General features: G+C 45.7%; 1 protein-coding gene across 1 annotated transcript in view; it reads right to left on the reverse strand.

The window, feature by feature from the left end:
• The window catches only part of fbxw4 (F-box and WD repeat domain containing 4), a gene marked incomplete at both ends in the record, with an annotated part of 35980 nt that overhangs the window by 3350 nt on the left and 17630 nt on the right, over positions 1–15000 (reverse strand). Inside the window, one exon of the mRNA XM_080530798.1 lies at positions 11983–12048. Within this exon, the coding sequence (XP_080386924.1) occupies positions 11983–12048 (66 nt within the window). The remainder of the gene's footprint in view (positions 1–11982; positions 12049–15000) is intronic.

Genomic DNA, 15000 nt, shown 5'->3' on the forward strand with positions numbered 1-15000 from the left:
GGGCAACTATAACAGCTAGCAAACACTTCCTGTAGCCAGCTAAGAGTCCTTCAATTCTTGTTTTTGGAATTTCCCCCCATTCTTCCTGGCAGAACACCTCTAGCTTAGAAATATTCTTCGGCCTTCTTGTATACTTGTGTGTATGTAACCTGCGTGCATGTTTGAGATCTCTCCACAGATTTCCAATAATATTCAAGTCTGGGGACTGTGATGGCCATTCCAAAACCTTCATCTGTCTTTCCTGAAGGTACTTCATGGTTGATTTTGAGGTATGCTTCGGGCCATTATCTTGCTGGAATACCCAACCTCTCTTCAACTTCAATGTCTGGACTGACCTTCGAACATTAGCCTCTAGAATGTCTTGATATTTGGTGGAATACATTCTTTCTTCCGTCCACACAATATTGCCTGTACCCCCAGCTGCTACACAACCCCAAAGCATAATGGATCAACCTCCATGTTTAACAGTTGGCAAGATGTTCTTCTCTATAAATGCTTCACCCTTTTTTCTCCAAACATACCTTCTTTGGTTGTGGTCAAAAAGTTTAATTTTGTTTTCGTCAGTCCAAAGCACATTGTTCTAATAGGCTTCCGGTTTCTCAGGGTTTTCTTTTGCATACTTCAGACGCTTCATTTTGTGTTGAGGTCGTAGGAAAGGCTTCTTTCTGGCAATTCTTGCAATTCTGCCATGTAGGTCTTTGTTGTTTAAGGTACGCTGTATTGTTGTCCTGTGAACAACTAGACCGGTGTCTGCTACTCTTTTTTGCAGCTGTTTTGCAGTGATGTGTGGGTTCTTCTGAGCATTTCTCACCAGATCTCAGGCTATTCTATGTGAAATTTCTCTTGGTCTTCCAGATCTTGCTTTGACTTCAATTGTTCCATTTATTTTCCATTTTCTGATGATGTTTCTGACAGTGGAAATGGGTAGTTTGAAACATTGCGAGATTTTTTTGTAGCCTTCTCCTTGATGGTGGAATCAACTATCTTGATTCTGACATCCTTGGACAACTGTTTAGACCAGGGGTCCCCAAACTTTTTTCTGTGAGGGCCACATCATTTTTCCTTTCTGTGATGGGGGGCCTGGGTCGGTCTCTAACATAAAATAATATGGAACGGAGTGAAATGGAGGCGGTTGCGCAAAGCAATTGCGCGCAGGAGAGCACTGGTGGACGCAAACAAAGTCTAAACAGTTGAATTTGGATGGAATTTATACCTATAGTGATATGTCAATGAAATATAATCAGTTTTACAGTCTGATACATGAGGGAGGACCCTCATCATACACGGGGGGACCCATGAAGCAGGGCTGTCTGGGGGTCCTTAAACGAGCATCAAACACTTAATTTCTACCATTCTGGTGAATTGATATGCACCAATTTGTGACCTTTCTGCATCAATTTATGGTGGAAATGTCATTATTTATGCAAAGGAAAACACAATATTCAGGCACCAGATGATCAAAATATAATGTAATATAATGCAATATAAGGCTCTCAGGCATTCTGTACTTTCAAATATGTATTCTCCTTGAGCAGTCAACATCAACTATCAGCTATTTCACTAGCAAAAACTAAAGATAACTTATTTGCGAAACAGCGCCCCCGCCACCACGTCGGCGCAGTGCCGCTATTGCAGTCAGAAATGACAGAAATCCACCGAGTGCAACGCCTGTAGAAAATTGACGTTGTTCAAAGGGCCGGTCCAAGTGTGGGGGTGGGCCGTGTCCGGCCCGCGGGCCGTAGTTTGGGGACCCCTGGTTTAGACTCTAACTCTAACTCCATGCCTTCTAGGGTTGAACTATATATTCTGAAGTAACTCCATGCCTTCTAAAGTATCCGACTGCGGTGGCTGTTGTGTCTGGTGTTAAAAACCATGGGTTCCTCTAAGCCCAGACTAGTTCCTCTAGGGAACCCATGGTTTTTAACACCAGGAACACCAGGAACACCAGGAACCCATGGTTTTTAACACCAGACACAACAGCCACCGCAGTCGGATACTTTAGAAGGGATGGATTTACTTCAGAATATATAGTTCAACCCTGGAATTATATTCACCTGACTTGTTGAAGCCCCAAGTAGTAGTAGAGTAAATCACCTTGGTCTGGGTCTTAGTAATCATCTTCTCAAAAGGTAACAACGAATCGTCCAAAAGGGTTCCCAAACCTTTGCACAGGGCCCTTTTCCTTTTTTTTATCATTTAAAAACTCTGAAAAATGAAAAAATAAAAGAAACCTTGCTTTAAAATGTGCAGAAAGGTATCATGTTTAACTCACATTTAGTGTTCAGGTTTGCTTTCAATCACTTGGAGATTAATTGTTCAGACATTTAAACCAGGGGTGCCCAAATGTTTTGCACCCCACTGTACGCAGGGCACTGTATATTCTCATAGGCTCTCTCCCTATCAATCTCTATATGTCCTAGAGACTCCAGACCACCCAGAGCAGATCAAAGTATCTGGTTCTGAGGCAGATTACATATAACACCATTAAGGACGGAGGTGTGTCTGTGCAGGACAGTCTCTGTGTGTGTGTGTGTGTGTGTGTGTGTGTGTGTGTGTGTGTGTGTGTGCATGATCACAGAGCTCCTTTGCGCTCCGCGCTCCGTGGGCTCGGATTATTGGAGAATAACTTGCACTCCGCAGGATGGATTATTGCAGAATAACTGTCTCTTTGTTGCTGTTTAATTCCCTCCATGACCATGACTGTGCAACTTGCAAACCTTTGATACCTGTCTCCTAGCAACTATTTAAAGCAGGCGACTGGCCCTGGCGACCTACCGCCCCTCTAAAACTCACTCGTGCCCCCCTTCTGCCCCCCCCAGGCCCAAACGCCAGGGGTAGACTGGTAATCCCCCAGCCTCACCCCAGGGGGGAATCTTATTGGACGAGGGCTTTCCCCACAGGGCGTCTTATTGGATGAGAGCTTTCTTAGTGCTGGAGTCTGATGACTAAGCCCTGGCCAATGGGGAGTCCCTGATGAGGCTCCCTCTCTCTCTCTCTCTCTCTCTCTCTCTCTCTCTCTGGGTCTGTGTGTCTGTGTGGGGTACACACTACCACTCATTTTCTCCTTACAGCTAAAAACCAGTGGCTTAACGCAGGCAGGACAAAGAAACCAGCGCTCGACCCCGAAGGGATAAAGCCGAGTAAATTCATTACACAAACAGAGCGTCTTGTAAGAGAGCATCTCCAACCACTTCAGCCGAAAAAATTAGACAATCAATTCATAACTCTAAAGTGATGATGTCTCACAAAACAACGCAGTTAAGACGATTGCACCAGAGGTCTTCCTTCGCTGTTCCCTGAGAAAAAAAACGTGAAACACTGAAGCAAAAGCCCCCCCCCCCCAAAAAAAACAGTTCCATAAAACTAGTCTTCACATCTGCCCGAGGATCTTAAAGCCAGTAATAGCACCGTGAGATGGATAGCGATGTGCAGCAAAACAGCAGGGATTCTTAAATTGTTAGGTCACCCGTCTTTTATGACACAGAGGATGATTACAGGATGGGAAACATAACCATATAATCTGTCAAAATGACTGTATCTGCAGCGAGCTGCCTTTGAGCTGCGGCGCGATTGTGTGATCTGACCCTTGCATGTCTATACCATCACATACCTGACTGAGGCTGGCCCAGAACATGCCTGAGTGGAAAGAGTCACATAGTTGAGTCTTCAAAATAGCATCCTAGATGAGTCATTACCGTCACAAACCTCAGTCTGTCTGAAGGAATGCCAGAATGTAAACTGTCACTGGGTTGAGTGGATGAAATACCAGGGATGAGTCATCGACGACGCTTCAGAATGCTCATCATAGAACGCCTTGGACTCCAAATGATAAATAATGCTGTTTTCTATCCTCACAACTTTAGGATATGGTCAATGATTTCTAAATATGATAATCTTCATGAAATTGTACATTATGCATTTTACATGATTTTTCAATTTCGTATGAGATGCGACTGGCTAAACCAGTTGGCTAGCTGATCATGACATTTTTTTCGTCCTCATTTCCAATGAATACTGCACACTCAATTTCAAAAGTCCTTTGCTAGATATACAATCTTGTAAATTAAGAAAGACATTTGAAAATCACTAATGGATTTACTGTAAAAAAAAAAAACGTTTGTCCCCAAAAAAACATTTGTCTCTCTCCACAAATCAGTAGACTATCTGTCATAAAATAAAATAACACACACACACACACACACACAGAAACACAGACACACACACACACACACACACACACACACACACACACACACACAGACACACACAGACACACACACACACATACGGTCAGAGCACAGGGTCAGCCACAGTGCAGTGCCCCTGGAGAAATTGGGGGTTAAGTGCCTTGCTCAAGTGCTGTGCTCTTACACATCGACAGTGGAAAGCACTTTTGGAAGGCACCCTTGCCACCGGGGATCGAACCAGCATTGCATAAAAACAGGTATGGTCTACAAGTTAGCTGTGAGAAGGAGAGAGCGAGAGAATTGAGAGGACTGGGACAGATGAGGGATAGACAGTGGAGAGAGCAGAGGGAAAGAGAGTGGAGAGAGAGAGGGGAGGGGGAGAGAAAGTGGAGAGAGGGAAAGGAGAGAGAGATGAGCGGAGAGAGGGAAAAGGAGAGAAGGGAGAGAGCGTGGAAGGATAGACAATGGACAGAGAAAAAAGGGAGAGAGAGTGAAGGGATAGAGAGTGGAAAGAAGAATAGTGTGCAGAGAGGAGAGGGGGAGCGAGAGCTACTTTTCTGGTGCCTTAAGAGGGGCTGCTTTCGTACCCAATGTCCCAGTGGAACCAAATGGTGCTTTTCCACTACAGGGGGCCTGCTTCTTTGGCGCTTTTCCATTTGTCGGGCCGGGTCGGCTCGGCTCGGCTCGGTTCTTTAGCTACCCTTCACGAGCAGGAACTACAGGGCCGAAAGGTACCTTTTTGCCAGGCTGCGTGTGACGTGTGACGCTGCACACCATTGATTGGTCAATGGAAATCGTCATCCCATGTTCATAGATTTCTTCGCTAACCGTCATCTTTAAATACCACAACAGATTTCGCTCTCGGAAAATGTCACTTACTGTTTCTGTAATAACGTATTAATAAAGATTAGAAAAATTATGATAACCATCGTATTATCTTAGTTTAATGTAATTTCAATGCATCATAGAACTTTTATTTACAACAAGCATAACAAAAAAATCGCTATTATGCCGATGTCCTGTGCCTATGCTGTTCCTCAGTCCAGCGGCAGTCAAATGCCGGTAGATTCGCGTCTTGCTCCCTTTAATGTCGGCGTTTCCCTGGTTGCGAGATCTAAACTATTAGAACTGAAAACGGCAGGTAACAGGCACGTAACATCCATATGCTGTATATATAAATAAATATATTTGACTACCAGCAAGACACCGGAGCACTCGTATCTATAACAAACGTCCGCTTGATTGTATGAGCCACGCGTCAGTCAGCCTTTCCGTAGAAATACATCGCTCCGTTATATATCTAACGTTACATGTTTTAAGGCTGATCTGTGCATGATAGTGCTGCATTATGTTGATCTATTTATATCGATCTATTCTTGCCAATTCCTTATTACCAGTGGAAAGGGGGAAGGCTAAAACACGAATGGAATAGATAGGGCTTTCCGTTCAATGGAGGAAGCATGATACTCGCGAGTTCATCTCGCTTTTCCCCCCGTTGATGTATTAAACAATCTAAGCAATCTAATCAGAGCAGTTGTTATTATGTCATATTATTGATGGATGTGCCATTTTTGATGGAGAGTAGTGAGCGGATGACTGGATGTGAGCATGTATTTGACTAATGCCGATAGATTCGCGTCTTGCTCCGAAACCGGAGCTCTCGGCAGCAGACAGGATTTTACAGCGTTCCTTCAAACTATCGTAATTCATGAACTATATGCCCAATCTAAAACATTTAAACAGTTTCTGAAAGCAGAGAAGTTGCACTTTTTGAACAGTTGAACTTTTTTAGGCTTATTACGGTAGTTCACCAACAAAAAAAAGCACAGTGCTCAACGTGTCAGGAGAAATAAAAATAGAATCTGGGCTTTAACACACGCATTTTCCTGGTTGCGAGATCTAAACTAGTCTACTAGAACTGAAAGCGGCAAGTAACAGGCACTTAACGTTACATGTTGTAAGGCTGATCTGTGCACGATAGTGCTGCATTTTGACATAATTCTTAGCTCATTTCCCCCCGCTGATCTGTATAGCGGGGGGAATCTTATGACACGTAACTCCTCCTACAGTCCCGGGTCGCTCAGTATAATGGAGAAGCGTTTCTGAAAGTATGGCACGGCACGGCACGGCACGGCTCGGATACAAATGCGTCCCGGTTCGGGTCGGTAGTGGAAAAGCGCCAAAAGAGTAGCTAGTCCAGTCTGAGATCTGAAGTCTGAGACTTAAGGGTGACTCAACTAGTTGTGACATGAGGGTGACTTGGAGCCAAACACATTTCCTGTCAAGGAAAAAACAACAACATTGAATTTCTGTTGTACTGAAATACGAAATGTCTAGAGAGGATGTTTCAGTTCATAAAATACCTGGATTGGAGATTACATTGACAACCAACACTGGTGTTATTGTGGGAGGTGGTGGGGTAGACTGTCTGCCTTAGGGGTGGAAGACGGACTGATTGTCATGAGGGAGAGAACTGATTGTCTGTGGCACCCAGGGTGTAAGTCCTGGTTTAAGATTGTCTGGTCTCACTGCAGGAGTCAAGTTGGCTTCGGGGCCACACAGAATGTGTGAAAAGAACCATTAATGAATTGACAGACTTTTTATAAAGGAGAATGCTGGGAGGCATTCTCTCTTGGTGTCAGGGGTCTATAGAATAGCAGTGTGTTATTTCTGTGGCTACCCCTCTTGTAAGGTTAAGTCTAGAGTCTTAAACTGGGCCTGGGGACGTGCTGGGAAACAGCCCACTCCTGTGAAAGGACGTCAGACAGGTAGAGAAAGACTCCTGCTGGGGTTTTCAGGCCATAAAACAAACACAGGGTGCCACCACCACGCAAAAAACACCCCACTGCATGTCCATCCAATTTAGTCCCCCTGAGCTGAACAGCAGAGAGTAAAACCACAGGGGTACAGGACCGGGCGAGGAATGTGTGAGAGGGGGGGGGGGCTGGTGCACAATGACCACCTTTAAATGTCACACGCGTTCTCTTCCCAAAAACAATGGCCGCACAATTTGTATAACAGACTGACCTCCCTGCTCAGACATTTAACCCTGTCCCTTTCACAGCACCAGAATGCCAGGAATCTTTTTCCTGGCGATTGTTGGGGGGCTTCTTTTGAGCGGAGGGGGAATCTTGGAGCTGGGTTGGGGTTCTTTGATGCTTTTTTCTCTGTTTATCCATGAGCGAAGGCATGGTGAAAAGTTGGGTGCGCTCCGAAGGCGCCACTTGTGTGGGATCCCTCTGTATGGCTGATCATAGGCCCCTTTGTGCCATGGAGATGAAAAAGACACATAATTAATTGCAGCGGAGAGGAGAAAAGAAATGTGTTAAATGAAATTTAAAAATCAAAGCCACAATGGAGTGAATGGCTCGAGGTTTCCCTTAGCATAAGTGGGGAGGTTTTGGATTTGCATGGCAACACTTAAAAGGGCCAACACGGAGCGAGTCGTTTATAAAGAGTGTTATACAATAGTGGCACGTCTGTCATAGAACAAGTGTGGTGTTTTGTTCAAGTCACAAACATGTGATGACCTACACAAATAATCTAACTACTAATCGAGGGGCTCCAATATGCATGTGCAAAAAAGTAAGAAAGTGAGTGAAGTCAGTTATCTTAACCATAATAATATTATATCTATCATAATATATATTATATCTAATACACAGAGACATGATCCAAAGGGAGTTTTGAAAACTGCAACTTTTGTATGATGTTCAATGCATTTTCAGACTGTTTACTAAAACTCATATATATATATATATATAATATATTATACAATGTAAATCAAATTGTACAACATTCTGAGTTGTTTGGTATGTTTGGCTGCATGCAAATTGGGGCCCTAAGATTATTTGTTGTTTTTAGAACACTCATTCAAAACTTAATAAATCAAATGTACTATTTTAACAAATAGAGCAGCCAAGTATGAACATGATACGACTGCATCCACACATTTAAATATATATATTAAGGATATAGGTCGTGTATATGGGTACAATAAATGCACACCTGACAAAATAGACAGATAGGAAAACACCCTCTCTATCTCTCTCCTCTCTTTTACCTTCTCTCTCTTTCTCTACTCATTTTCTGTCTCCCTCCACATTCCCTCCCTGTTTCCTTGCCCCTCTCTTTATCTCTCCCTTTTCTTGAATTAACAGGATAGTTTACTGAAAATGCAAAAACACAAACAGAACTTTAGAATCCTTGATTTTAGAAACTGCATCTTCAATCTCAGCTGTGTCCTGTTTCTCTAATGCTATATGTAAAGTACTTTGAATTGCCCCTGTTGTATGAAATGTGCTATACAAATAAACTTGCCTTTCCTTGCCTTGCCTTGTTTCTCTCTGCTCATACAGTAAGTGTCACTATTTCCCCCCATTATCAGAGCCTGTCCTCAGAGGCAGAAATCAGAGGACAGGCTCATGCCGTTCCTCATTCCATGCATTACAATGAGGCCGTCCTCCCATATCTACCTCTACTAGCCTCTGCTGTAGATGACGTACCATTCCTGTGCAGGGGGGTGCAGTGGGGTGTGTTGCTGTGCTCCCCCCCCCCCACTCCCCCCCCCCCCCCCCGCGTCTGGAGAGGACAGATGCAGCAGCTGTTTCTCTGGCTGGGTGTCTTCCCTGTGCGTTCCCCCTCCAGGTGTAACACTTGTGTCTTGTTTATGGAGGTTTCACACTGGTGTGTCAGCTAACCCAGGGAGTGTGGTGGGCACACTAATGGGACAGGGTCCAGCTGATGATGATGCTGGTAGTATCGGGGAGCGAGGGGGTGGAGGGGTGCAAGGTGGCTGTGTATGATTGGGATCGGGAAGGCTGTTGGTGTTGGTGTGTGTGTGTGTGTGTGTGTGTATGTATGGGGAGGACGATGAGGGTGTGTGTGAGGTATGTGAAACAAGGTGCACTTTCAGACACAGTGTGCCCTCATAACCCTCATGCGGCTCTCATCTGTGCATGTGTCCAATCGCAGAGCGTATTGTACTCTTCATCTAGTCAGCTGATCAGCAGACAAGAAGTCACAATGAGGACGTGTGTGTCCAATCCCAGAGCGTATTGTCCTCCGCACCCAGTCAGCTGATCAGCAGACAAGAAGTCACAATGAGGAGACAGACGGTGTGAGGTGTCGCAGGCGGTGTGAGGTACGAAAACAGGCAGACCACCACAACATCAGGGCTGACACACCGTGTGTGTGTGTGTGTGTGTGTGTGTGTGTGTGTGTGTGTGTGTACATCAGGGTTTCCGTTAGAAAAAATTGCCGCCGGACATCGTGTCCGGGAAGATTTCGATTTACCGGACAAACGTGATATATTCCGGTCATCATATTAAAATATAAAAAAAAAAAAAAATCTAATATAGCTGTTTGTCGCGGTGATTACTGTTGTGTAGCGGCCTATATATGCCATTTAATGTCTATTTCTCATCCGATACGATTAGATGCGAGCTATATAATATATAATAATATAACATGATTCGCATGCGCGCTATGCCATTATGTCCAGCGCTGAACGGGCGCCTCACTGGGAACTGAACAGACAGCATCGATCAATGAACAGACTCCACATTACGTTAACTGAAGTTTGTTAAATTGTTTGGGATTAATGTGAGTTTTCTATTTTCTCTTTCCAGTTTTACCCTTTTTTTTATCAATAAAACAACGTCATTTCTATAACCAGGTCTCGCTGGTTGGGAAGGCATTTCGTTTAGCTGCCTGTCAAATCATACTTAATCGGACTCGGGAGTATGTCAATGAGGAGAACATAACTGTTTATTGAGAAACAATAGGCAGGCTGGGATACGTATATAAAGAAATACCACAATGTCTAGATGTATAACATTTTATTGAACAGTGCAAGCATGTAGGCTTCTGGCGTGACATCGTACCCCTAACGTTCTTAGGGCTTGTTTGAAAAGCTTAGACTGAAAGTTAGTGCCCTGGTCAGATTGTATAACAAGAGGAAGACCGAATGTGGAAAAAAACGTTGTTAAAGCTTTCACCACTGAGCTGGCTGATATGTTACGCAACGGAACAGCTTCGGGAAAACGAGTAGCAGCGCACATAATAGTAAGCTAATACTGACTTCCACTTTTAGTCCTAGGCAAAGGTCCAACACAATCAATTATTACACGTTCAAATGGCTCCCCTATAGCAGGAATGGGATGCAATGGTGCGGGTGGAATGGATTGATTAGGCTTACCCGCCATCTGACAAGTATGGCAACAGCGGCAGTGCTTGGCAACATCCGCCTTCAGTCCGGGCCAAAAGAAATGTTTCAATATCAGCTGATAAGTTTTAGTTATACCTAAATGTCCTGACCACTGGCTCTCATGTGCTACAGATAACACCTGTTGTCTATAACCCACAGGCACAACCACTTGTTTTACAGTATTCCACTCACAACCATTTGCATTAGGAGGAGACCATTTACGCATTAATATCCCATCGTTAAGGAAATAAACTACGTTGCCCCCTATTTCAGATTCCTCACTAGCTGCATGTAAAAAACATTTGTTTAATGACTGATCAGCTACTTGAGCGACACGCAATCGCTCGCCGGTTACAGGCAGAGATAGGCTGTCAGCGGATGGTATGGTAGGACTCGGGGAGGATGGTAACTCTACCACTTTCTCCCTGGGAGAAGCTGAAACAATCGGGTTCTCATCCCTTTCAGAAAAGGCTTGCATAATCACACTATCACAGAGAGAAACATCGCTATCCTCCTCTCTGCCTCGACTCGATTGTGCACGAGTTATAGCGCACACCGGAAACAACCGCTGTTTCGCATAGGCTACACATTAGGAGTCATCATCATGCCGGTGTCAAATCATATCATAATAAAATAAATACATAGCCTATATATTCGTCTTTTTAAAAATAGAAGGAATCAGAATGTGAACTTTAGCGAATTGTATTCAAATTGTGCTTAGAGGGAATTATTTTCACCGGACATTTATGTCCGACGAGTTTTCAATTTGTCGGACTTCAACAACTTTTACCGGACAAAGTCCGGGAATTACCGGTTAACGGAAACCCTGGTGTACATACACCCTCATACATTTATTTGGCAAATCTATGTGAAAACAGCCCCACCTCCCTACAGCAACACAGACGAGAATGTTGTTAACATATCTGAGATAAAAATGTACGGTAGCTAACAAACCCATAACTCTACATACTATAAACGTGTGTGAGTGTGTGTGTGTGTGTGTGTGTGTGTGTGTGTGAGTGTGTGTGTGTGTGTCCGTGTCCATACCATGTACTACATCTACATATCACACAAGGGAAAGAGTACTGTTAATACTCTCCCCTCCTCTCCCCGTTTCTCAAATCTCCGGAAGTATCTCATCTCAGGAAGTGTCTTTCTGTTTTCTGACCCCCGCGACCTGGAAGGTTTCATTCGGCAGGTAAAGTAAAAACCAGGAATCACAGCAGCCAGGGCTGTGTCAGGTTTAAGCCAGGGTTTGGCGATCATAGGCCAGGAATTCTCCCTCTCACAGGCACCCTTTGAACCTCCCGGAGCGGAGGGGCTTTTAGAGACAGGGACAATGAAACAACAACTGTCATTACGGATGGGTTCCACTTTCACTGCAGCCATGGCGATGGGCTTGACTGACAGATGGGGCGGGGGGGGGGGGGGGGGGGGGGGGGGCGGGGGTTAGTCAGTCTGTAGGGGAGGGGCTTGGAGAGAAGTCTGGACTGTTAAGAGAGGACGATGGTTTCCTTTGCAACACCGAAACTCAGACAGATAGGGTGTAATTTTTGTTGTTGTGGTTGTTGTGTTTTTTCGACTTACCGCTCCGAGTCCCAGATCTGCAGAGGAGCTTGGTTCTCACAACAGGCCGTGCCCGTCACAAAGGAGCTGCAGACAGAGAGAAAGATTCCTTTGAACTTTTATTGGTACAAATACATTGGGACATTATGACAACAAAACAAACAAAAAAACTGCCGAAAAGGGAAATCAGGGGACAGAGAGAGAGAGAGAGAGAGAAAAATGGTTTCAAGAAAAGTGGGAAAACCGGACCCCCTCACAAAGTGCAGTAACAGAACGGTGTGACAGACCCTCCCTCCAGACACACACACGCATTGTTTCGCCGGGAAAACAAGAAAAAGAGGAGAAACTATAACACTTGTGATCCTCCGATTGGAGTGACAGGTGGGAATTAGTGGTCTAGGTATGCATGGTGCTGCAGCGGGGGGCAGGAGGGGTGAAAGGAGAGGGGTGGAGTGTGGAGGGTGGGGGGAGAGGGCTTGTGAAGAGGGTGCGGTGGCAACAAGGGGAGAGGGGCGGTAGGGGGGCTTCTGTTGGACTCTGCCCATGTCTCAGGGCTTAGGGCCTCCTGTAGGTTTGACTGACAGGGGGAGGTCCACATAGATACACAGAGGCAGGCAGGCACACACACACACACACACTAACACACTAACACACACACACAAACACAAACACACACACACAGACACACACACACACACGCGACACACACAGACACACACACACAAACACACACAAACACACAGACACACACACACACACACACACAAACACAGACACAGACACACAGACACACACACAAACACACACACACACAGACACACAGACACACAGACACACACCATTTAGGCAGAACTAATGGGAGAAAACACTCACAAAATGTTTGCCGATAATCTAAACCTTCCCACTAAAAATCATACCATAACTTTCCTCAGGCTTTTATTTTTCACAGCGCATTCAAGCCTGGAATACCGACGATTTCAAACCTGGCCTGTTTGAAACCATTCCTCATTCCCTTTTACAATGAGCCTGTCCTCCAATTTCCACCGCCACAACACCTTCATACAATAACTAGGTAACACAATACAATAACTAACATAACTAACATACATACATAACACAATAACTAGGTAACTATGGAGGAAAAGACGCCCTGGTAAACACTGAGGATGGAGACACTCTGGAACAGGGAGACAGCAGACCAGAGAGTGAGCTGGGCCCAGCTGTTCAACACTTGAAAACCAGAATGATCCTGATTCCTTTTTTTGCTATCCAGGATCAGATCGAGGCTGGCTGATTTGGAGTCGTAGAGGGGGAAATCAGCCAGCTCCAACTGATCCGGGATAGCAAAAAAAAAAGAATCAGGATCATTCTGAACACCTTATGAACCTGAAGATTGAAGACAGAGACGGTTATGTGATCTGGTTGTCTGACTTTTTTTGTCTGTTATGAGCGAACATTGCCCACAGAGGTGGTGGTCGGTGGCTGGGGTTGCGGTTGGGATGGAGGACGGTGAGGGGAGGGCGAGGATGGGGGAGGATGGGTGGCGCTTTTCGGCGAGGGGGGGATGGGGGGGGGGGGGGGGTGGAGGGGGGGGGGGGGGGGATGGAGGGGTACAACTGAGGCGTGGCGGGGCAGCTGTCAGGCCCGTTAAGCGGCGCGGCGGGGGCCCTGTTAGCGAGCGGTCGCTGGTCGCCCGTTAATTAGTGTTGGGTAAACTTATTTGGCACAATCAGGGCGGTGGGCCCTCGCTGGAGTATGGGCACTCCCCGACCCTTGACCCCCGGTGACACAGGATACAATAGGGTTAAGGTCACAACTCTCTACCATGGCCTGCTTATTACTCTCCATTACTCACATTACTCACCCCTCGCTGGGCCCTGGCTTAGGGGGGGGGCCGGGGGGGACCAATGGAACACGTTTTGTCTTTTTTTCACCCCGTACCCCGCCCTCGAGTGCTATACCGCCTGATCCAGGGTCAGAGCGTGCACTGATATTATAGCTTCGGAGGTCAGAGCCTCTCTACTGTGGGACAACCCCCTCCACCACCCCCCACCCCCCCCAGGCCCTCCCTAAAAGAACCCCTCACCCCCACCTTGTGTTCCCATCTCCTAGCCCCCCCCCAGACCCCCCCCTCCCCCCCCTCCCCTCCCCGGGGCCGCTCCTCATCATTAGGAACATGCTGGGCCTCTGCTGCCGTTTGGGTAACCTCATCAGCTGGCTGCATTATCTAAGGGACTGTGTGGCAGGGTCACACAAACTAACTCAGCCCCCGCTGGGAACCCGGCCAAACTGACACACACACACACACACACACACACACACACACACACACACACACACAAACACTCATGCACGCACACACACACACACACACACACACACACACTCATGCACGCATACACACACACACACTCACACTCACACACTCACACACTCACACACACACACTCACTCACACACACTCACACACACACTCACACACACACACACAGAGCAAGCAAGGGGAGAAGAGCCCAACAGTACCAACATTGTTAGCTCCAAATCAACAAGCTGACCGCACAGGGCGCACCACCACACTTTCCCAAGACCATCGCAAACGCTCTGCTTGTGTTCTCCCCTAGCCCTCAGACCTCAGAGAGAACATTCCACCTTCTGTCTCATAAAAGAACTTGACATGAATCCACATCTATACACCACATCTATACACCACATCTATACACCACATCTATACATCACATCTATACATCACATACACCACATCTATAGATCACATCTATACACAATTGCCCTTTTTTGCACAAGTCACGGCACTCAATATTGCATACTACATATCTCACTACTGACTTTGTCTTTATGTATGATGCATTTGATTGTATTGATTGACGTATTTACAGTACTGTGTTCATGTGTCTGTGTGCCTCTGTCAAATCTGTCTAAATGCAAAACTTTAAAAGTTTTCTGAATCTGAATCGAAACTAGAAACGTATGAGTCTTGGTAAATGGGGATTCTCCCATTTTATGTTTAACACTAACAGACAC

This window comes from Nansenia antarctica, assembly GCF_963989245.1.
Source record: "Nansenia antarctica genome assembly, chromosome: 1".
NCBI classification, from domain to species: Eukaryota; Metazoa; Chordata; class Actinopteri; order Argentiniformes; family Microstomatidae; genus Nansenia; species Nansenia antarctica.